Source organism: Ruditapes philippinarum, unplaced genomic scaffold (genome assembly GCF_026571515.1).
Source record: "Ruditapes philippinarum isolate M1 unplaced genomic scaffold, ASM2657151v2 ctg1205_1_1_1_1, whole genome shotgun sequence".
NCBI lineage: Eukaryota > Metazoa > Mollusca > Bivalvia > Venerida > Veneridae > Ruditapes > Ruditapes philippinarum.
Window position 1 is genome coordinate 253,536 of NW_026855062.1, and position 24,502 is coordinate 278,037.

At 32.9% G+C, this 24,502-nt stretch overlaps 1 protein-coding gene and 1 long non-coding RNA gene across 3 annotated transcripts in view; both read left to right on the top strand.

Moving 5' to 3' along the window:
* LOC132741999 (multiple epidermal growth factor-like domains protein 8) overlaps positions 1-19,696 on the top strand; it is a 47,197-nt gene extending 27,501 nt beyond the window's left edge. Inside the window, exons 19-35 of the mRNA XM_060730275.1 lie at positions 677-954; positions 2,108-2,258; positions 2,658-2,847; positions 3,809-3,981; positions 5,385-5,529; positions 7,141-7,417; positions 8,266-8,392; positions 8,894-9,098; positions 10,043-10,245; positions 10,449-10,707; positions 12,966-13,122; positions 14,108-14,306; positions 14,742-14,939; positions 15,630-15,778; positions 16,409-16,535; positions 16,944-17,163; positions 18,322-19,696. Of these exons, the coding sequence (XP_060586258.1) occupies positions 677-954; positions 2,108-2,258; positions 2,658-2,847; positions 3,809-3,981; positions 5,385-5,529; positions 7,141-7,417; positions 8,266-8,392; positions 8,894-9,098; positions 10,043-10,245; positions 10,449-10,707; positions 12,966-13,122; positions 14,108-14,306; positions 14,742-14,939; positions 15,630-15,778; positions 16,409-16,535; positions 16,944-17,163; positions 18,322-19,292 (4,029 nt within the window). The 3' untranslated portion in view covers positions 19,293-19,696. The remainder of the gene's footprint in view (positions 1-676; positions 955-2,107; positions 2,259-2,657; positions 2,848-3,808; positions 3,982-5,384; positions 5,530-7,140; positions 7,418-8,265; positions 8,393-8,893; positions 9,099-10,042; positions 10,246-10,448; positions 10,708-12,965; positions 13,123-14,107; positions 14,307-14,741; positions 14,940-15,629; positions 15,779-16,408; positions 16,536-16,943; positions 17,164-18,321) is intronic.
* Positions 19,697-19,848: 152 nt separating this feature from the next.
* LOC132742000 (uncharacterized) lies at positions 19,849-22,471 on the top strand. Of its 2 annotated transcripts, XR_009627373.1 has the most exons (4): positions 19,849-20,551; positions 21,447-22,058; positions 22,100-22,183; positions 22,226-22,471. It is a non-coding gene; the product is annotated as an uncharacterized LOC132742000 (long non-coding RNA). The 2 variants fall into 2 exon arrangements; XR_009627372.1 differs by having other exon boundaries at positions 22,100-22,226.
* The last annotated feature ends 2,031 nt before the right edge of the window (positions 22,472-24,502 follow it).

Here is a 24,502-nt window from a genome sequence, read left to right on the forward strand (position 1 = left end):
TGTCTGGCAATAATTGGTAATATCTGGCAAAGTCCTGTGTATTAAATTTTTCCTTTTACAATGTCACAATGTGGCAGAAAATAAAATTAAACCTATGGCTATTTTGGACTTCTTGGATTCTTTCATGTGAGGATGCTATCCAGCTAGCTTACGCATTGCGGTGGTTCTACTCAGGTGCCCGTTCGTGCCTGAAATAATGTACGGAAGGGCACTTGAGGTCTTCCTTCACTTGTAAAGCTGGAAAGTCACCATATGACTTATACTTTGTTGGTGCCATGTAAAATCCAATCAAACAAACAAACTATTATACTTGTATGTTCATTTCATTCTTTGTTTTTGTTTAAAAGCGCAACTACATTTAGATAAGATGGGAACAGTACAATGCTGCCAGTAATAATAAACTATGGCAAAGTTAGATCTGCCTGTAAATATCAGTATTTTGATATTTTAAATCCTACACATTGATTAAGGAAAGTTCTTTATTCAAATCAGGACCATTTTACATATTTAGAATGGTAAAACTAAAATATGTCCCTGACATATGTACGTCCCGGCGAGGGGTTTGACATTATTGGAAGATAGATAAAATATGAGTGTGTACAGACTCGTTTATTGTTTTATAGATTTGTGGATATTTCATACAGTATGTCTAACATAATTTTAACTTATTTTGTAGACTACGCAGTCTTGTCAATGCCAGTATGATTTTGGAGCAGCTCCGTACAATATCACAATATATCCCTGGGACGCTAATGCTATAACAACAGATTTCCGTGGTAACGGACCAAGCAGTCGCTATGGACACGCCCTGATTCATTGTGGTGATGATGTTATGTACTTGTTTGGAGGACGTTCGCTAGAGCACGGTCTCCTTAATGATATCTGGGTGTATAACTTGACGAACAATGTATGGAAGGAGATCAAACCGGACAGGGGAGATAAACCAAGTCCAAGGTTAGTAGATTAGTTCTTGATTATTTCTCAAATCAAGGGAGGTAAATCAATTCCAAGGTTAGTTGATTAGTTCTTGATTATTTCCCAAATCAAGGGAGGTTTATCAAGTCAAAGGTTAGTTGTTAAGTTGTTGATTATTTCCCAAATCAAGGGAGGTAAATCAAGTTAAAGGTTAAATGTTAAGTTGTTGATTATTTCCCAAATCAAGGGAGGTTTATCAAGTCAAAGGTTAGTTCTTAAGTTGTTGATTATTTCCCAAATCAAGGGAGGTAAATCTAGTCAAAGGTTAAAGTTTAAGTTGTTGATTATTTCCCAAATCAAGGGAGGTTTATCAAGTCAAAGGTTAGTTGTTAAGTTGTTGATTATTTCCCAAATCAAGGGAGGTAAATCTAGTCAAAGGTTAAATGTTAAGTTGTTGATTATTTCCCAAATCAAGGGAGGTAAATCTAGTCAAAGGTTAAATGTTAAGTTGTTGATTATTTCCCAAATCAAGGGAGGTTTATCAAGTCCAAGGTTAGTTGTTAAGTTGTTGATTATTTCCCAAATCAAGGGAGGTAAATCTAGTCAAAGGTTAAACGTTAAGTTGTTGATTATTTCCCAAATCAAGGGAGGTAAATCTAGTCAAAGGTTAAATGTTAAGTTGTTGATTATTTCCCAAATCAAGGGAGGTAAATCTAGTCAAAGGTTAAATGTTAAGTTGTTGATTATTTCCCAAATCAAGGGTGGTAAATCTAGTCAAAGGTTAAATGTTAAGTTGTTGATGATTTCCCAAATCAAGGGAGGTAAATCTAGTCAAAGGTTAAACGTTAAGTTGTTGATTATTTCCCAAATCAAGGGAGGGTAACATTTCACAACGTCACAAGGCAGCGTTCTGGAAAAAACACAAACACTTGACAGATAAAAGCCGTCGATTGATGAAAAGATTGATCTTAATTAGCTGACTAATTAGTGGTCGTGGGTCGCGTTGATCAAAAGTGGCTTAATACATTAAAGATATAGAGAGAAAATGATCGGGGGGATATAATAGTGAGCGCATAAGACAAAAGTCGCTTAATGAACGTGGTTGCATGGTCTAATTAGACTGTATACAAAACTACAACCAAACACATCATAAGGTGTTAATAATGGTACATTTTAAATCTTATATTTACAGATATTTCCACGCAGGAGAATGTGTACCTATAATGCAGGTACTGTTTATATTTGGTGGACTAGTAAAAAATCCTTATCAAGAGAGGGAATATACTGCTAGTAAAGAAATGTGGAGATTTAATATTGGTCCGGAGAATTGGTCTGGCCCGAGGGTGAGTTTAAGTTTTGTTTATATTATAGTGCATGGTGATGAATCAGTATTTCCATGAAGATTTTATACACTTGTATTTCAATAAATTCAAACTTCATTGTGAGTTTTGTGTAATAGTTTTGTAATTTTAACACTTTTAGATATTTCATGAAATAATTTTCAAAACTGTCTACTTACAGTTTTTAAGAGAAATCTTTCCTATTTCAAGGAAAGACATTAAATTAGTATCAAACAATTAACCTTAGAAAAAAGGGTTGTTACCAGAACTTGCTTAAATGTTACTAGTTGTGAATTTGAATATATCCAAAGATCAGCGTTAAATTTTAAAACCATGTTTCAGCTATATTTGTGATGAAGATTAAAACACTGATAAAGTAATGATATAAATATATTTTTTCAGGAGCCAGATTGGGTACGACCTTTAGCCGGGCACACAATGACACGAGGCGAGGATACCAAACTTTACATCATTGGTGGATTCTCGACGTTAAACTATTTCAATGACATAGTTTATGTTTATGATGCTAAAATTTACATCACAGCTTGGAGTGTTAAAGATAAAGGAAACTGGGCTGGGGCTAAACCTGCAGGTATTGTAAAATGTATCACATTTGCAACAGTAACTAATGTTTCAAGTATTTTTGCCTTATTTTGATGTTTTTAATTATGATTTAATGTTCGTTGTTTGACAATGTTCTTTGTAGATCAATAAGAACATGTTATGAATGTCACCATTTTATAGTTCAAAATGTACATTTTAAGTGACATTATGCTTATTTTTTCGTTGTTAAGGTGAGCTGAGTTGGCTATATATTTCAAAAGATTCACTATTAGAATGGGTTTTGACCAATAATTGATAATGAAAATTGTTAGGATTAAACATAACAAACACTTAAAATATATAAAGACTGCCCCACTCTGTTTATCATTTGAACGTTAAGGATACATTCCAATGAATATGTATAGAATTTTCCGTGAGTCACGAGGATAATTGATCATACATATTAACTTGACATAACAGTGGCAAAATCTGAAGTTGTTTTGACTTTGACGTGTACATTACTCTTGGATGGACATAATGTCACTTTAATCTTTGATACCATTCTGTATAGTTAGTCATGTACATCAGATGTTTGACAATGTTTCTGTGGTTCAGACTGTATTTTATTTATCACATAAACCACGAAGCAGGAATGTAATAATGCCATTTAATAAAAATGATATTACACCAGTGTAATAACACTTTGATGTGATATTTGTGTAATAATTTATTTATAAGCATATTGTTAAAGCGCTCTTATATAAGCGTTACACTTTTGGCGTGTCAATGAAAAATGACTCTTTTTGACAGTTTACTCTTATTTTATATACAATGTATGTGATAAATAGAATATTATATTCTTGTAGATTCCATAACAAATTCATTGAACTCGTTGAATAAAACAATATAATGCTCGCCAGAAGCTCCCATAATATGATTTTACTTCAACTTGTTTAATAAATTTAGTATTAAACCTTCACTCATTGAATAATATCCTCTATAACAAATAGGTATATACGGACACAGTGCAGTGTACAACACAGAATATAAGACGATATATTTATTTGGAGGCCATGTTTTCAAGGATGAGAGGATCGAGCTATCTCACTATCTGTTCACATTTGATGTAACTAACACATCTTGGAATCTGTTACAACCCAGAACCTCAAGTTCAAATCATATGGTATGTTCTAATTTAGATTTGTAATTTTATTTGTCTAGATTTATGTGAAATATATTGACCTAAAATTTGTATGGTTGGATCCATAACACTGCTTATATGTTCTAACAATTTTTGTTAATGAGCAAGTGTTGCTATTTTTTATGGCCAATCAGAAGCCTTAATATTTTTATACCTGTAGTAGGTTTTTTTTATGGCCAATCAGAAGCTTTAATATTTATAGTAGTGTTTTCTATGGCCAATCAGAAACTTTAATATTTATAGTATGTTTTTATGGCCAATCAGAAGCTTTAATATTTATAGTAGTGTTTTCTATGGCCAATCAGAAACTTTAATATTTATAGTATGTTTTTATGGCCAATCAGAAGCTTTAATATTTATAGTATGTTTTTATGGCCAATCAGAAGCTTTAATATTTATAGTAGGGTTTTTATGGCCAATCAGAAGCTTTAATATTTATAGTAGTGTTTTCTGTGGCCAATCAGAAGCTTTAATATTTATAGTACGGTTTTTTATGGCCAATCAGAAGCTTTAATATTTATAGTAGTGTTTTCTGTGGCCAATCAGAAGCTTTAATATTTATAGTAGTGTTTTCTATGGCCAATCATAATCTTTAATATTTATAGTAGGGTTTTCTGTGGCCAATCAGAAGCTTTTATATTTATAGTAGGGTTAGGGTTGACACAAGCCATAATGAATGATTAGATATAAGTTCTGGTTCAGTAATCAGGTTTATATTTCAATTGTTTACAACAAAAAAGTATAGCATGTGAATGAGAGAAGCACAGTTAGAACATAATAAATATAGAAGATGTCTGATATTTGAAGCTGTGTAATAAAATAAAAACTTATTGGAAGCTTCTCTCCCAGTTCATGGGATTTTTTTTAGCAATTTTGAAAATTATACAATAGCAAAAGATAAAAATATGCCACAGTTTTACATATTTACATTTCTGGTTAAATTTGAAACTGTTGCAATTGTATGGGTCAGTAACATTAAGGATGCAGACTCAAATAAGCTATAAATGAGTAGTGTCAACTTTTCCACATAATGTCACGGTGAAGAATACCCTTTTATATGATAAAAAATATACTTAAAGTAGGTATACAAAATCTGTCTAAAGAAAGTGAGAGTGACTTCAGGGTTACTGTTTAATTACTCAAGTAAATCAATATTTACAAGTTGAGTAGGTTCAATAATGTGTAAATAAACAAGTTTTTTCTCATTTTCAATTGTGTATCTTCTAAAAGTTGTAGCTATTATTCTAGTATGAAATGTTTGTAACACTTTGACAATACTGTAACATGATTCTTGTCAAAAAATTATCAAGATTTTTAACCCTTGTAATGAATTGTGTCTTACGTATAGAAAATATGATATAAATATGAACCTAAATATTACACAGGTTGAGGGACGATATTTTCATACAGCTGTAGGTTTTGATGATTATATGCTAGTAATAGGAGGTCTCACTCATGGCAGAAACATCAGCTCTAATGTTCTAATATACAAGTATACATGTAACTTCTGGACTAGGCTAGATTTGTCAGGTAAATATAATATCATTGTTTATATATCATATGATTTTATAACTTTGGTATAATTCACCTCTTCCTGTAGACTAACAAGCATTTATTGATTTGGATCAGACAGTCAAGCGTTACCCTGACATGGATCTGGCAAGCATTTTGATGACATGAATGAGACAAGTAAGCATTGCAATGACAGGGATCAGACAAAGTAAGCATTGCAATGACATGGCAGTGATTTTTCTCACTTAATACACCGATAAACACTTTCCCCAACTAGCAGACGACAGGCTATTCTTATCAGTAGGTTTTCGAGTAAAGATAACGGGTTGCGTATCTCACTGTATAAATCGTATGTAACATGGTCTGACATATGGTAGGTTTAACAGTTAATTTAAATAATTTGATGTCAAAAGATATATAAAATTATATACTTTGACAAAGCTTAGATCCCAAGCTTTCCAATGATGTAATAATTTTTAAAATCGGACATTTAATCACAACAAACTAGCGTTTAAAAATGGCTTAATTTGTATTGTTTTAGCGCAAGAGATACCAATCTTACTCGAAGATAAAGGAAACAACTCCTACTTTTTTCACTCGATATAGCTCGGTTATTTACGTAGTTCATATGAAAAGTGTTTATGGGTGTATTGGGAAGAGGCCTTAGCCTCTTGATTTTGGGAAAAATTATCGCTAAAATTGCTGATTTGGGAAGTAAAAAAGCTGGTTTAAATTCAGATTTTTGGGAAAACTGCATGATTTTAAAGAAAATTTCAATTGGGAAGAGGCCTTTTTTCGGAGTCTGTTATATAAGTAGGAAAATCACTGCATGGATCAGACAAAGTAAGCAGATCAGACAAAGTAAGCATTGCAATGACAGGGATCAGACAAAGTAAGCATTGCAGTGACAGGGATCAGACAAAGTAAGCATTGCAATGACAGGGATCAGATAAAGTAAGCATTGCAGTGACAGGGATCAGACAAAGTAAGCATTGCAGTGACAGGGATCAGACAAAGTAAGCATTGCAATGACAGGGATCAGACAAAGTAAGCATTGCAATGACAGGGATCAGACAAAGTAAGCATTGCAATGACAGGGATCAGACAAAGTAAGCATTGCAGTGACAGGGATCAGACAAAGTAAGCATTGCAGTGACAGGGATCAGACAAAGTAAGCATTGCAATGACAGGGATCAGACAAAGTAAGCATTGCAGTGACATGGAGAAATCAGAAATCTTCATCTTTTTACTGGTTTGTAATGGAAAGATAGTAGATTTGGAAAGTGAGCACAGACCAATTTTATAAGATATCTAAGTTACACAATTAATTTTTTTGTTTGGTATTTTACATTGGTATATAAGCTGTTCCGTTATTAATCGAAGCCTATGCTTAATTTATATCTTTTCTTGATATACTTGTCAATTGTTTACAAGTGTAGTGATTTTAGGGACATGCCTTCAACATAGGGACAAGTCAACTTATACAAATATAATGTTTGAATATCAATAATAAAGTCTAAATGTACTTTTTATATGATTTTAAATGTTTACAATAATATAAGAAGAGTATTATGTGGATACTGTACATTTGTAGAATCACTATTTTATTGTCTGTTTTTGTTACACCAGATCACGAAGGTGGGGATGCTGTGGCGTCATTAATTGCTGCACGGTCCATACGTTATCAAGACAGCATGTACCTACATGGTGGATTCAGTGGTATGGATCACAATGCCCTTTACCGCATCACTCTCCCGCCAGACCTTTGCTCCATTTATAGCAGCAAAGAGATGTGTAAACAACCTGGATGTTCCGGGTTAATTCTGCCAAATGGTGCCAGTGGAAACAGTACTAGTGTGAATATCACAATGTGTTACAGTAATAAAGAAGGATCTAAGACATCCGGGTATGTAACATTTACAGACATTTTATTGGACCAGACGGCTGACTTATCTCATTAGGGACAGCATCAGATTTGCTTGATTGTTTATTTGTTTGATTGGATTTTACGTCGCACGGACACAATATAGGTCATATGGCGACATTCCTGCTTTACTGGGGGAGGAAGATCTCAGTTACCCTTCTGTGCATTATTTCAAGCACAAACGGGCACCTGAGTAGAACCACCGATGTTCTATAAGCTAGCTGCATAGCTTCCTCACATGAAACAAAACAAGCCTTCGAGTTAACCTAGTTAGGCGGACCGACTGCCAGAATATGACCTAATATGTGTGAAAAATAGAGTAAAAAAACAGACAAACAGGCAAACAAATATTAAACGGAAATATGACAAAATGCTGATGGAATTTAGAATAAAGTCAAGGGCCTTGTCTGCTCTTTGACTGAACAATTAGTTAATTCATATTGAAGTAAGTGATGTCATATCAAATTATTCCTTGATCTGAGGAATTTCTTAAATGGACTTGTCCAGTTTCTATTTTGGAACTGTCCATTTATCAGTTCATTGGGGATATCAAGATGGAAACCATAAATATGTGAGCTTAGTTGAGAGTTTCAAGTCAGACTTCATCAATGAGGAAGCTGGTCTGGCTTTATACATGTGGCAAAGACTAATTACTTAAGGTTTCAGCAGGTGAATTGTTCAAATGTAATTTTATGTGATGCATGGTTTTATTTTCAGCCACTATGTCATAAAGTAAAAAATTAAAAATCTTATTGTCTGAAGGTACTAATCTGATAATAACAGATAGGTAAGTGATCTATGCATTATGAAGCTTTCATTTATGATTGTAGATTCGAAACTGCCAATTTTGAAGGACCAGTTTGTGATTTGAAATGGGTGACAGAAATAAAGTGTAGAGATATAACAAACTGTTCTGAATGTGTTGCTATTTACCCACCATTCAAGACAGCTGCGCCGGTAAGTTTTAATGTTGCTATTTACCTACCATTCAAGACTGCTGAACTTGTAAGTTTTAATGTTGCTATTTACCCACCATTCAAGACTGCTGAACTTGTAAGTTTTAATGTTGCTATTTACCCACCATTCAAGACAGCTGAACTGGTAAGCTTTAATGTTGCTATTTACCCACCATTCAAGACAGCTGAACTGGTAAGCTTTAATGTTGCTAATATGACATCATGAGAAAAATGCATGACCACTATAACTTTGCTAATGGACCAAAAGTAAAATATGGTTTAGATTTATGGTACATGAGGAACATTATTGTAACTTAACACCAAAAATCAAAAACTTTTGAGAAATGAAAGTAATAACGTTTTTTTGGCTAAATGGGCCTTTAAGAAGCTTAATAGATTTTAGATAATAAGAATGTACATGTAGGAGAAAAGAGTTGTACATGGTGTATACCTGCCATATAGTTTATACAAAAATGATGGAATTATTTTTATATATTTTTAGTCTTGTTATTGGTGTGGAAACTGTATAATCAACATGTGTGTAGCTAAAGGTTTCCGGATCCGTCAGGAAAATCACACAGTCCTCGAGGCCAAGGAACATTCCTCGTGTATTGTGCCCTCGTGCCAGGCCTCAACTTGTTCATCATGCAAAAAACTTGGCTGTTTGTGGACTCAATACTTTAAAAGAGAGTCCACTGGCAATGGCGGTAAGACTATATGATTGAAAATCTTTGATAATTTTAAGTTTTAAAATTACAGTTTTAGTAAAACTGAGTGTTAGATCAAGTACCTGTACATTTAATTTTCAATGTTTCAGAACTTTAATGACCACTTTGAACTTTTATGATCCACTTTGAACATTTATAATTACTTTGAATTTTTATGATCTCTTATAATTTTAAGATCTCTTATAATTTTTATTATCACTTATATTTTTTGTAATCACTTAAAATTTTTTGTGATCACTTATAATTTTTTTGTGATCACTTACAATTGTTTATGATCACTTACAATTTTTGTGATCACTTAAAAAAATTTGTGATCACTCCATTAAAAGGAAAACACTTGACAGGTAAAAGTGGTTGCTTGATTAAAAGATTGATCTCAATAAGCTAATTAATTAGCGATCGCTGGTCGCATTGAGCAGTCTGTTAATACATAAAAGATACAGAGAGGAAATGATTGGGGGGGAATTACAGTGGTAGCTAAAGACAAATGTCATTTTAACATTTGGTGACATGGGCAAGTTAGACCGTGTTTTTATAAAGTGAATAGTGGTCTATTTTACACCTAATCACTATCACATGTGAATCCAGGTATTATCTTTATCACATGTGAATCCAGGTATTATCTTTATCACATGTGAATCCAGGTATTATCAGTATCACATGTGAATCCAGGTATTATCTTTATCACATGTGAATCCAGGTATTATCTTTATCACATGTGAATCCAGGTATTATCAGTATCACATGTGAATCCAGGTATTATCTTTATCACATGTGAATCCAGGTATTATCAGTATCACATGTGAATCCAGGTATTTTCACTATCACATGTGAATCCAGGTATTTTCACATAGCATAAGTTTTGTTTTGTATTGTAGCCATGAGTTTTGTTTTGTATTGTAACTGTAAGTTTTGTTTTATAGTAAACATTAGACATCGTAGTATTAGCAAGAAGTATGACTGGAGCTGTGTACCAGAAAACCTCGCCAAATCCCTCGAATATTACACGTTGGAGGAGGAGTGTCCCAGACCCTGCTACCTTCATACCGCATGTACCGAGTGTCTGAGTTCTCATGGTGGGGAAGGTGGATCCAAGGAATGTTACTGGAGTGAAAGTTTAAAGGAGGTAGGCATTAATGTTTATATTCTTCACTGTAAAACAATGATTGAGTGAAAGTTTAAAGCATAATGGGCCTTTAAATATGTTGCAGTAAAGTCATAGTAACTAAATATATTGATAGAATTGTATGGTTGCAAATATAATGCCAGCCACCTTTCCCTAGTCACTAGAATAAGATATATATTTTATTTGTTATGTTTATATTTCAGTGTATGCCTCCAGCGTATGTATCCTTACATTGTGTAGGCGGGACTTGTGGAACACTATTACAAGGACCAAAAGAGAAATGTCCCGCCCCGTGTTCAAATAACACAAAGTGTGCCGACTGTCGCCAGGCCCAGGGGTGTGGTTGGTGTGCAAACGGAGGTCAAAATGGTAAAGGGATCTGTCTACCTGGAACTCGTAGTGGTCCTGTAGATAGAGAACAGTGTGCACAAAAAAGTACAGCTTTCCTGGAGAAAATCACTGGTGAGATTGTATATAATGTTACGTATCATGATATATCAGAAACAGTATGGTCAGTCAAAGAGCACAAATGTTGACAATATGACAGGCTTTGATGTATAGTAATTATCCATCCAGGGATTAACCTAAAGCTCTTCAGCGCTTCTTATGTAAAATTCTTCCAAGTTTAATTTCCAATAACCGTAAATTATACCATACCCAGACTATGGTATAATTTTCAGTTTTTCTGGGTTGAGCAACAGGTTAAAACAGTAGCGTCATGTTATTTTGATTGACAGCTCATTTTACGTCATTTCTGCTATGCAAATTAAGATCGAAGGAGTAAGTGTTTCTGGGCGGAGCTATAGGTTAAAACAGATAACCATTGGTGCGTTGGCGTTGACTTCGTCTTGTGAGGTCAAGGCATAAGAAAGGTCACGTGATTATGGTATAATTTACGCAAACCCAGAAATCGTCAAGGCAGCAATGGTATATCTATTACTTATTCTGGTCTCCTGAAAAATTACAGATGGTTTATATATAAACAACCAGCATATTCCTGTCAGGGACCGAACATTCAACATGTTGACTTGTAATTACAGGTAGATTTTGTAAAAATTGATTGAATTACTTATGAATAGTAATAACCTACTCGTAGAATTTAGCAGTTTCTTACCCTGTAGAACAAGGGACTCTGAAATGTCAAAGTTTATATTAAAATTTGTTGCTTTACGGATGTATTTATACAAATAAATAGTATGTCCCTGTCAATCAAAAAATTATGATTATATGTATATTTTGATATTATTGTTTTACAGATGTAGATACACATACCTGGGCTTACACTATTATTATTATTTTACAGATGTAGATACACATACCTGGACTTACGCTATTATTATTGTTTTACAGATGTAGATACACATACCTAGACTTACGCTATTATTATTATTGTTTTACAGATGTAGATACACATACCTAGACTTACGCTATTATTATTGTTTTACAGATGTAGATACACATACCTGGACTTACGCTATTATTATTATTATTTTACAGATGTAGATACACATACCTGGGCTTACACTATTATTATTGTTTTACAGATGTAGATACACATACCTGGGCTTACACTATTATTATTGTTTTACAGATGTAGATACACATACCTGGGCTTACGCTATTATTATTATTGTTTTACAGATGTAGATATACATACCTGGGCTTACACTATTATTATTGTTTTACAGATGTAGATACACATACCTGGGCTTACGCTATTATTATTATTGTTTTACAGATGTAGATACACATACCTGGGCTTACACTATTATTATTGTTTTACAGATGTAGATACACATACCTGGACTTACGCTATTATTATTGTTTTACAGATGTAGATACACATACCTGGGCTTACACTATTATTATTGTTTTACAGATGTAGATACACATACATGGGCTTACGCTATTATTATTATTGTTTTACAGATGTAGATACACATACCTGGGCTTACGCTATTATTATTATTGTTTTACAGATGTAGATATACATACCTGGGCTTACACTATTATTATTGTTTTACAGATGTAGATATACATACCTGGGCTTACACTATTATTATTATTGTTTTACAGATGTAGATACACATACCTGGGCTTACACTATTATTATTATTGTTTTACAGATGTAGATACACATACCTGGGCTTACGCTATTATTATTATTTTACAGATGTAGATACACATACCTGGGCTTACGCTATTATTATTATTTTACAGATGTAGATACACATACCTGGACTTACGCTATTATTATTGTTTTACAGATGTAGATACACATACCTGGACTTACGCTATTATTATTATTATTTTACAGATGTAGATACACATACCTGGGCTTACACTATTATTATTGTTTTACAGATGTAGATACACATACCTGGGCTTACACTAATATTATTGTTTTACAGATGTAGATACACATTCCTGGGCTTACACTATTATTATTATTGTTTTACAGATGTAGATACACATACCTGGGCTTACGCTAAATGTCCACTTATTGTTTTACAGATGTAGATACACATACCTGGGCTTACGCTAAATGTCCACTTATTGTTTTACAGATGTAGATACACATACCTGGGCTTACGCTAAATGTCCACCAGATATTATTGTTTTACAGATGTAGATACACATACCTGGGCTTACGCTATTATTGTTGTTTTACAGATGTAGATACACATACCTGGGCTTACGCTATTATTATTGTTTTACAGATGTAGATACACATACCTGGGCTTACGCTAAATGTCCACCAGAAGATGAATGTTTGAATGGTCATCACAACTGTGACCTACAAACACAGAACTGTAACGATGAACTGAATGGATTTAGCTGTACCTGTAAGAAGGGATATATCAATAAAACCAAAGAGTATGTATATTTTCTTTACAGTAACACTTGTTTTATTGAACATATCCAGGCATTCGGAAAAGTGCCGGTCCGACGGACCTGACTGGTAAAATTATGTAAGACCGGGGGTAAAATTTCTTCCGAAGCCGGTCCGACTGTCTAGTAACGTCCCCATTACACTACGGCATGTGAACAAATACTTACATCCAGGTGGAAAATTGTTTGTTTTCGAGACTACAAGAAAAGATTGCTGGACCGAATGTCCAGTAATGTCAAAATACTTTTTGGAATGTCTGCATTTCTAATATGGTCACATTTAAAACATTTAGATAGTGTGCATTTTAGTTTGAAAGAATAATAGAATTACGTGATAGTACTATGTTCACCCTGGTGTCATCGTAACACTATACAAATTTAATATCTCAAGAAGCGTGGAACATTTTTCACAAAAAGCTTCATAACTAGAGTTCATTGTCAGAGACTCAAATATGATACCTTGAATTTTATGGAATTAAACACTTCTGAGAACTGGTGCACTTTGCAGACTCTTGTGTAACTAACTGTATTTTTGAAAAATTGGCCTTAATAGGGGCTTGGTTGTTATTTGGTGTAATAGACTAAAAGTAAATACAAGTCAAAATATGTACATGATCATGTACCAGTAAACCTTGTTCATGTGTAGTTATGATTTCATAATGATATTTTTAGTTGTTCAGTAAGGAATTCTGAAGTTAAAAAACTCCTTGAAGATTTTGCTTGAAAATCAACAGGCTAAGTCAAACTCAACAGGCTAAGTCTGACATACTTGACTTTAACATTTTTATCTTGATAAATTAATAATGATTTTTTTTTTCAAACTTTAAACAGAAGAATTTTGGTCAAGAAATGTTACATAAAATTTTGTTTGTCATAGATTATATGATTTACATGTTATGATGTTTAAAATCTCTTTAATTAATTAATTGATTGATGTGGTTAATTAATTACTGGTATTTTTTGTTTACAGTAATAGTGGTAAGAGAGTGTGTACACCAGTTTGTCATCAAGGCTGTGAGAACGGTATCTGTATAAGCCCGGAGAATTGTGTGTGTAATTTCGGCTATGTTGGCAAGAATTGTTCGACCAAGTGTGCGTGTAATGGACACAGTAACTGTGCCAGTGTTGAAAGGAAAGATGTTTGTTTACAGTGTAGGAATAATACACAGGTATATTTTAATTGATAAATTCTCGGTAATATTTTTCTTTTTTTAAAGGGGGTCTCCAATGTTGTGTTGTAAATTTTCTTAGTTGATTTATTCTTGAAAATATTTTGGAAAAAATTCTCCAGGGTTGAGTGTGGGAGGGGAAGGCTTCCCTTATTGGAGGACGTGATTCAGCTTGTTTTTTTTTTTAATATAAAAATTTTATTAGTAACACTATCAACATCCAACATTTCAAAATGACAGTACTTTATTGATACAGTATTGTATAGTCCATGTATTTAATTTATTGTATTGTTCATATAATTTATTGATAAAATACTATATAGCTCATAATTATTCTTTATTGATACAATACTTTATAGTCTATGTACTTTATTGATATAGATATTGTTATTATAAACATGGTGTACATTTAGACATTGGTCTATTTTATTACAGGGTATACATTGTGAGCACTGCCAGCCATTGTTTGTTGGAGATCCGAGGAATGGTGGACGATGTGTGTCATGTAAAGATTTCTGTAATACTCACTCCGATATTTGTGTCTCCTCGTATGATTTCCTGAAAAAGAAACAAGAAATAAACGCCCTCATACGTAGAAATCCGTTCACTCATTCGCAAAAATTTATAAAGGAGGTAAGTGGTTTAAATGTTTTACATTGAGAAAATCTGGTGTTGTTTTGTTGTTTTTTTGTTGTTGTTTTTTTGACAGTTGGTTTAAACTTTAGCAGCTAGCTAACAGAAGAATGATGGTTTTTTATGCCCCCGAAGGGTGGCGTATTAATACTATATTGATGTTAATATACATATAGGCAGAGACCGTTGTGTTACATGTATGATTTGTTGCCCATAAGACCCGTGTTCCAACGCCTTAGTTCAAGGTCACTGTTTAGGTTTAAACTTTTTCAATATTTATGTTATATACATATAAATGGTGGTTGTTGTGTCCGCTCTGTAACTTTCATATACATGAAAGTTTCAATTTTTATTTAAAAAATATAAAGTCACCATAGATGGTCAATGTGTTGTGAACACGACCCAGGTTTCTTTGTATAACTTAAAGGTCACTGCTGGGGTTTGAACTTTGTCAATTTTTACCACCACACTTAACATGTAATAGATGGTTTATAACTAGAATCCTTTGAGGGGCATTTGTCACATTCTGTGACAGCTCTTGTTTTAACAGAAAATAGGTGGTTATACAACTGTATTGTCTAGTATAGAAGCTGGAAAGTCAGCATAACTATTATCTTTACAGTGTTAATACATGTAGATTATAACATCTGTACACAATCCGTGATAACATGTACATTATAATTGTTACAGTTTGCTGACATACAGCCTATTGGTCCTGTACAGACAAACAGTACACAGTGTTATGAATGTTCAGACAATACGTTTGGTAATCGCTGTGAGAAATGTGTACAAGGTTACTTCAGACTACAGGACATGTTACCTAATAAGCCATGTACCAAGTAAGTTATGTTACACATTTTTATGCTTGAAAAAAGTATCAATTATTGAATTTTTATCAATTTCATCAAATTTCTAGCATGTAAGGATGATTCTTATCAAATTTTGCACATTTTATTTTGTTCAGAAAATCGAGTCATGTAATGTTTTTTGGATCACCAACAAGGTTTACACTGTGTCATAATATGTTGTGTTTGATTTACTTAACCCTGGATTCAGTTAATCATTCAAAAGCTTTTAAAGTAAAAGATTGCAGGTTTTTTTTTTCATTTGTGTTTATAATTACAGGTGTATGTGTAATGGTCACAATGATTTGTGTTTATAATTACAGGTGTACGTGTAATTGTCACAGTGATTTGTGTTTATAATTACAGGTGTATGTGTAACAGTGACAGTGATTTGTGTTTATAATTACAGGTGTATGTGTAATGGTGACAGTGATTTGTGTTTATAATTACAGGTGTATGTGTAATGGTGACAGTGATTTGTGTTTATAATTACAGGTGTATGTGTAATGGTCACAGTAATTTGTGTTTATAATTACAGGTGTATGTGTAATGGTCACAGTAATTTGTGTTTATAATTACAGGTGTATGTGTAATGGTCACAGTAATTTGTGTTTATAATTACAGGTGTATGTGTAACGGTCACAGTGATTACTGTGATAGTGACAGTGGTCTCAACTGTAGATGTCAAAATAATACAGCTACTGAATGTAATGGTAATGATAACAAAGAGGTGAAATGTCATCAGTCTCAGGTATGTTTATTGTATGTTTATTGTATGTTTGTTGTATGTTTGTTGTATGTTTATTGTATGTTTTGCCCTCAAAAGAGCGGCATACTGAAATCTCAAGGTCTGTGCCCCCCAACTTATACAACAATTGTGTCCGGACTGTAACTTTGTCATGCATTAAAGGATTTTAAAATAACTTTGCACAAATGTCTTGCATCAAGACAAAGTGTCGGGTCCTTGACCCATGTCCCTACCTCCAAGGTCAAAGTGATAAAGTTGCTATAAAATAGTCATTGCATGGAATCAGTTACTTTTGTTCTCTTTTCATTATACCTATCTGCAATATTTACGAAACCTTTTCTGGGGCATTCGTAACTTTTGTGTGACAGCTGTTGTTTATAGCTAATAGTTAAATATATGTTTCTATTGCAGTGTGCAAAGTGTAAGGAATATTTTCTTGGCACCCCGACAGACGGCCATCACTGTTATAGACAGATGACAGTAAACAGAGATTATTGCTTTGACCCAATTACTCAAGCAGAATGTTCTCGAATTCCTACACCACTTCATCTGGGCAAGACCGTGTTCTTTGTGGTGCAGCCTAAATATGTGAATGTTGATATACGAGTTACAGTTGATGTAACACAAGGAGGTAATTCTTCCCAACTGTTATGTCTAAATTTTACACTTGATGTTAATTATTCCCCACTGTTATGTCAAAATTTTGCATATTGAGTTAATAAGTCCCCACTGTTATGTCTAAATTTTACATTAGATGTTAATTCTTCTCCACTGTTATGTCTAAATTCAACACTCAGAGTTAATTATTCCCCACTGTTATGTCTAAATTTTACACTTGCAGTTAATAATTCCCCACTGTTATGTCTAAATTTTACACTTGGAGTTAACTATTCCCTTTTGTTATGTCTAAATGATACATTTTGAGGCAATTATTACATGTTGTTATGTCTAAATGATACTTTTGGAGATAATCCTTCCCCCACTGTTATGTCTAATTGGTTCATTTTGAGGTAATTATTCCCTGTTGTTATGTCTATACATTAAGCTTATGGGTTATTCTAATCTGTTATTGTATATTTTAAATTGTAATTCTTCCCCACTGTTATGTCTAAAGGTTTCACCCAGAGTTAATTATTCCCTGTTGTTATATCAAACTCTTGTATGTAATTATTGACCAATGTTATGTCCAAAAAATTTATGTATGAGAAAAAGCATTGTTGAGATAACGATAGTTGACTGTAAATCCTTCGTCTGATGTTTAAAAGGGCCACAGGAGCTAAAATAGACTTAAAATGAAATCTTAGAAACTGCAATGCCCAGAGCTTTCATACTTGGCAGGAATCAGCTCCTTGTAGTACTCTACCTAAATTATGTCCACCCATGTCAAAATTAATTATGTCCACCCATGTCAAAATTAATTATGTCCATCCATGTCAAAATTAATTATGTCCACCCATGTCAAAATTAATTATGTCCATCCATGTCAAAATTAATTATGTCCACTCATGTCAAAATTAATTATGTCCACCCATGTCAAAATTAATTATGTCCACCCATGTCAAAATTAATTATGTCCATCCATGTCAAAATTAATTATGTCCACCCATGTCAAAATTAATTATGTCCACCCATGTCAAAATCGGCCCTGCCCTGGGAGTCATTTGATATACGTATACTGGGTTGGGAAAACACATTTAAATCCCTCACTTTTCTAATACTTTAGCTTGGGAATATACTGCAAATATACGTGTATGTTGAAAGGATGGTAAAAGAATTATTTATATTACAGGTATTGATGTATTTTTCTCACCACGTGAAGATACATTCCAAGTTGAAGTAAACAAGGAGACTTGGACGCACGAGGTGAAGTTAGATGATCACGTGTTGAGACATAGGCGTAGTGATATAGACAAATATCAAGTTCAACTTGATCCAATGTCAGATATGCACAAAGTTATTTTAAACCACCAGAATATAAATAGCAGGTTACGTTATCAACGTAGCTCGAGTATCACTGTTAGAAATCCTTCTACATCCCCTATCAAAGAGATCGAGGCTAGAGATATTAATACATTTATCACGGTACATGATCCAGAAACAGTTTTAATGATACAAAATTTACGGGGTAGACTTGTGATCACATTACCGAATGATAAACTTAACTTAAAGACGTCGCGTTTTTATATGGTGTTTTTAAGTACGGGTGATAGATCACTGAATGAATCAACTGGGAACTTGTACTTCAGGCAAGACCAGCCACATATAGATCTGTTTGTTTTCTTTTCTGTGTTTTTTTCGTGTTTTTTTCTCTTTCTTGCCATGTGTGTGTTGTTGTGGAAAACAAAGCAGGGTTTCGATGCACGTCGGACTCGTCAACAGCGTGCGAGAGAGATGTTACATATGGCATCTCGACCGTTTGCAAAAGTACTTGTGCTTATTGACCATCCTGTAACACCAATAAATATATCACCGAACCTTCGGGGCCGATGTAGAAAACTTACAGACAGAACTCCATTATTGCCTAGTGAAACAGGTGTTCCAACATCACCCATCGTAGTGAGAGACAGTTTAAATATTGTTCCAATTGCTATTGAGCCAACGGACGATGGTGTGGCTGCGATCGGAACAGTTGTGTTTAAGTTACCAGGTGGAGTAAACGCTCCGTCTCAACTATGTCTAGGCTCAACATTGACCAATCAGTTGACACATTGTACAACAGCAGGGAAACTACGACGCCCACCAGCATCTTCTAATTGCTAGTTTTATATTAAATTATTATATTAAAATCAGTCAAAAGTGATAGAAAGTACATGTAAGTCTTTAAAATGTTGTATAGCTTTTGGTCTATTTCCACGTAATTTCAATGTTTTCAGCCTATTGAATGCTTTGAAAATTTTATATTGCCTTACAAATCAATTATGAATTTGTGTAAAAGATCAAAATGATTTTATATAAATAAGGTGTAAGAAACTTTCAGCTCCAAAGTACCATCTGTATATATTGGGGTAATTAAATATTGTATGTGAACTGCACTAGTGAAGAATATTTATACTGGTATTTTGATGACTTTTCAGGGCATTTTTTTTGTGAATAATAAGTGCTGTGTGTTGAACTCTCACAATTCTGTATTTGAGCCGTGTCACGACAAAACCAACATAATTGGTTTGCGACCAGCATGGATCCAGACCAGCCTGCGCATCCGCATGAAATTTATGACATAAAATTAATGAAAACATGGGAGTGTGATTGTGTTTATACCGTAAAATTCGCGCATCCGCGCAGTCTGACCTGGATCCATGCTGTTCGCAAACCCATTATGTTGGTTTTGTCGTGACACGGCTCATTTGTTTTACAATACAGATGAGAATTACACAATGTTACTTAGATTTTTCTAAATATTTTACAATATTTGTTTATAGCTGCTTCCTTTTGTAATAAAAATAAAATACATTCTGTTTAAAAAAGAAAATTAAAAAAGTGAGTAAATCGTCAAATTAATTGCAAAATTTGCATTTAAGTACAAAGGACAGAATTTATTCACTCCTTAATAAGACCTGTTTTTTTCCCCTTCACTTTGGCTAGTTCTACCATACATCAAGAGTTATGATACTGCATGTTTGTAACGTCACTTTTCATTGGTTAATAGTGACGTTTATATAGTTTTATACATGTTCACACGGCTTCTGTCAATTCATGAAGAAATCAAACTTTTTTCTCTATAAAAGGAAGTTTGCAGTATTATATAAATTTGTTATAAAGATTTTTACGGGTTATATGACCGTATATAAACGGTTGTTTGCAATATAAACCTTGCCTAGCGGGTCGGGATTATATTTACAAACAACCGTTTAAATGGAGCCATATAACCTGTCAAAAATCTTTATAACTTATATTATAAGAGGGTCACGATAATCCACAGACTATATAGGATTTAAATAAGATTTTTAGTGTTACGATATGGACTGCCAAGTTATTTGTGTAAAATATAGATTAAATCTTATATATGACATGACCAATTGGTAAGACTTTAAAATGCATATTTTAATCATGTATTTAATTGACAGTGCTTTTATTAAACATTTTGATTTACTTTATTTCAATTATAAGATGAAATTTATGACATAAAATTAATGAAAACATGGGAGTGTGATTGTGTTTATACCGTAAAATTCGCGCATCCGCGCAGTCTGACCTGGATCCATGCTGTTCGCAAACCCATTATGTTGGTTTTGTCGTGACACGGCTCATTTGTTTTACAATACAGATGAGAATTACACAATGTTACTTAGATTTTTCTAAATATTTTACAATATTTGTTTATAGCTGCTTCCTTTTGTAATAAAAATAAAATACATTCTGTTTAAAAAAGAAAATTACAAAAGTGAGTAAATCGTCAAATTAATTGCAAAATTTGCATTTAAGTACAAAGGACAGAATTAATTCACTCCTTAATAAGACCTGTTTTTTTCCCCTTCACTTTGGCTAGTTCTACCATACATCAAGAGTTATAATACTGCATGTTTGTAACGTCACTTTCAATTGGTTAATAGTGACGTTTATATAGTTTTATACATGTTCACACGGCTTCTGTCAATTCATGAAGAAATCAAACTTTCTCAGTTTGCAGTATTATAAAAATTGGTTATAAAGATTTTTACGGGTTATGTGACCGTATATATAAATGGTTGTTTGCAATATAAACCTTGCCTAGCGGGTCGGATTATATTTACAAACAACCGTTTAAATAGAGCCATATAACCTGTGTCTAAAATCTTTATAACTTATATTATAAGAGGGTCACGATAATCCACAGACTATATAGGATTAAAATAAGATTTTTAGTGTTACGATATGGACTGCCAAATTGTTTGTGTAAAATATAGATTAAAATCTTATACATGACATGACCACTAGATAAGACTTTAAAATGCTACCGAGCAGGCTACCCCCTTACTCTTTCACTGTTTTATAACATCATAATGAATACCATTGATTAAATAGGTCACAGTACTGTCACAATATTAGTGAAATAATGCTCGGGTATTATTAGAAAAGATGTACTTTGTTATCCAGCTAACAACAAATGAAAACTACAGATATATTTAAGTGTATTTTTATATAATTTTTTTTGTTGTTGAATACTTTACTGTTGATTTTATTTATGTATATTTTCTATGATATTAAAGAGTTACATTGTATGTATGATACAAGAAGACAGATAGTGTTTTTATAAAGTTTTTTTCTTTGTTTTTGTTTTTTGTAATACAAAGAATTATTTATCTGGCTTGTGTAAAAGGGTTCTGATTCAGTAAACTATACAATGATGAAGTGCTTTTCTTAATTAGGACTAGATCTTTAAAACTGTTTAATTGCTGCTGTGTATGTCCCTCTACTTTAATTATTGTCAAATGTTATTAAGAAAACATCATCTTGTAAGTAATTGATGACGTAAAACTTTTGTGTCCTGTATATTAGTATCAGCAAGTTTAGTGCAACCAATAGTTACACCAAATATAGCATCAGAAGGTTTAGTGTAGCCAATAGTTAACCAAATATAGTATCAGAAGGTTTAGTGTAACCAATAGTTACACCAAATATAGCATCAGAAGGTTTAGTGTAACCAATAGTTACACCAAATATAGTATCAGAAGGTTTAGTGCAACCAATAGTTACACCAAATATAGTATCAGCAGGTTTAGTGCAACCAATAGTTACACCAAATATAGCATCAGAAGGTTTAGTGTAACCAATAGTAACACCAAATATAGCATCAGAAGGTTTAGTGTAACCAATAGTTACACCAAATATAGTATCAGAAGGTTTAGTGTAACCAATAGTTACACCAAATATAGCATCAGAAGGTTTAGTGTAACCAATAGTTACACCAAATATAGCATCAGAAGGTTTAGTGTAACCAATAGTTACACCAAATATAGTATCAGAAGGTTTAGTGCAACCAATAGTTACACCAAATATAGTATCAGAAGGTTTAGTGCAACCAATAGTTACACCAAATATAGCATCAGAAGGTTTAGTGTAACCAAAAGTTACACCAAATATAGCATCAGAAGGTTTAGTGTAACCATTAGTTACACCAAATATAGTATCAGAAGGTTTAGTGTAACCAATAGTTACATCAAATATAGCATCAGAAGGTTTAGTGTAACCAATAGTTACACCAAATATAGCATCAGAAGGTTTAGTGTAACCAATAGTTACACCAAATATAGTATCAGAAGGTTTAGTGCAACCAATAGTTACACCAAATATAGCATCAGAAGTTTTAGTGTAACCAATAGTTACACCAAATATAGCATCAGAAGGTTCAGTGTAACCAATAGTTACACCAAATATAGTATCAGAAGGTTTAGTGTAACCAATAGTTACACCAAATATAGTATCAGAAGGTTTAGTGCAACCAATAGTTACATCAAATATAGCATCAGAAGGTTTAGTGGTTTAGTGTAACCAATAGTTACACCAAATATAGCATCAGAAGGTTCAGTGTAACCAATAGTTACACCAAATATAGCATCAGAAGGTTTAGTGTAACCAATAGTTACACCAAATATAGCATCAGAAGGTTCAGTGTAACCAATAGTTACACCAAATATAGCATCAGAAGGTTTAGTGTAACCAATAGTTACACCAAATGTTGTGTTATTGTCAAACCGTGATATAGTAAATGCCAAAGTGTTGCAGTGTTATATACATGTATGTCTGTATTTGTACAAGTCGGTCTGCATAATATTTCTGCATATTTTAATCATGTATTTAATTGACAGTGCTTTTATAAAACGTTTTGATTTATCTTTATTTCAATTATAAGATGAAATTTGTGACATAAAATTAATGAAAACATGGGAGTGTGATTGTGTTTATACCGTGAAATTCCTAATTAATGTGTTACTTTCTATATTGTTATGTAGGCTATAATTAAGAAACTGTTCAAGGTGTAACGGTGTTTCATTACATAGTTGTACATGTTCGTTATATATTCAGGACTAAGTATTATTACTAAATGAGATAGAAAAAAATCTCCTTTTACCAACCTAATGTAGTATCATTTTTGATAAAATTGGAGGTATACATTTGTAAAGGGAAGGACGTTGATAAGGAATTTTACGGTAATGTAAATATTTAATGTACAGGTATGTTGAAAAAATATCAATGCAATTATGTGATTTTTCATATTTGTAAATTTTTGTATACATTTCTTTCCATTTTCTATTTTCAATTGTATAAGAAATAGAGAGACCCTAAAAACATCATGTTCTCTATTTTGTTATGAGGGAAGGAAACTGATAGCCAAGTGTTTATATGTTCTTTTTCTGTTTTGTGTTGTAGCAAAAATATAAAATATTTTTCCTCTCACTGTCGTATGTAATGTAATGAGCTAATCTATGAGCTTGTAAACCTTGTTACATGACTTGCCTATCTCCTCTGTTATATATCACTCGTCATCTAGTAGGTTCAATAAGTGCATTGACAGACACATTGAATGTTGTTCATAAAGAAATGAACAGTATAATATAAGTTTTGGAAATCCATTTTTATCAAAGTTTGGAAATTTGTGACAGAATTTATTTTTTAAGTCTGATAAAAGAATAAAATGTATTTTAATTTCAACAGTTTTACTCTCTAGCCAACATTATAGTTTGTTTTCTATAGTGCAGGTTACTCATACAATGTTGGCTCAAACACATTAACATCACAAAGGTCTCATAGCTATGTTACAAATATATATGTATATATATTTCCTTTTTTTAATGGACAGAATGTGATAAAAAATATAGATAAAAGATTTGGCACTTGTTAATTTTTTTGTTTGTTTAATTTTCTGTTTCTGATCATACTTTAATACCAACAAAACTATTATATTGAAATTTATTGAGGCATTTTGATGAGTTTTACCTGCCACACTTCAGATCAAAAGGTAACTTGGATCTTAAATAACAATCTTCAACAAA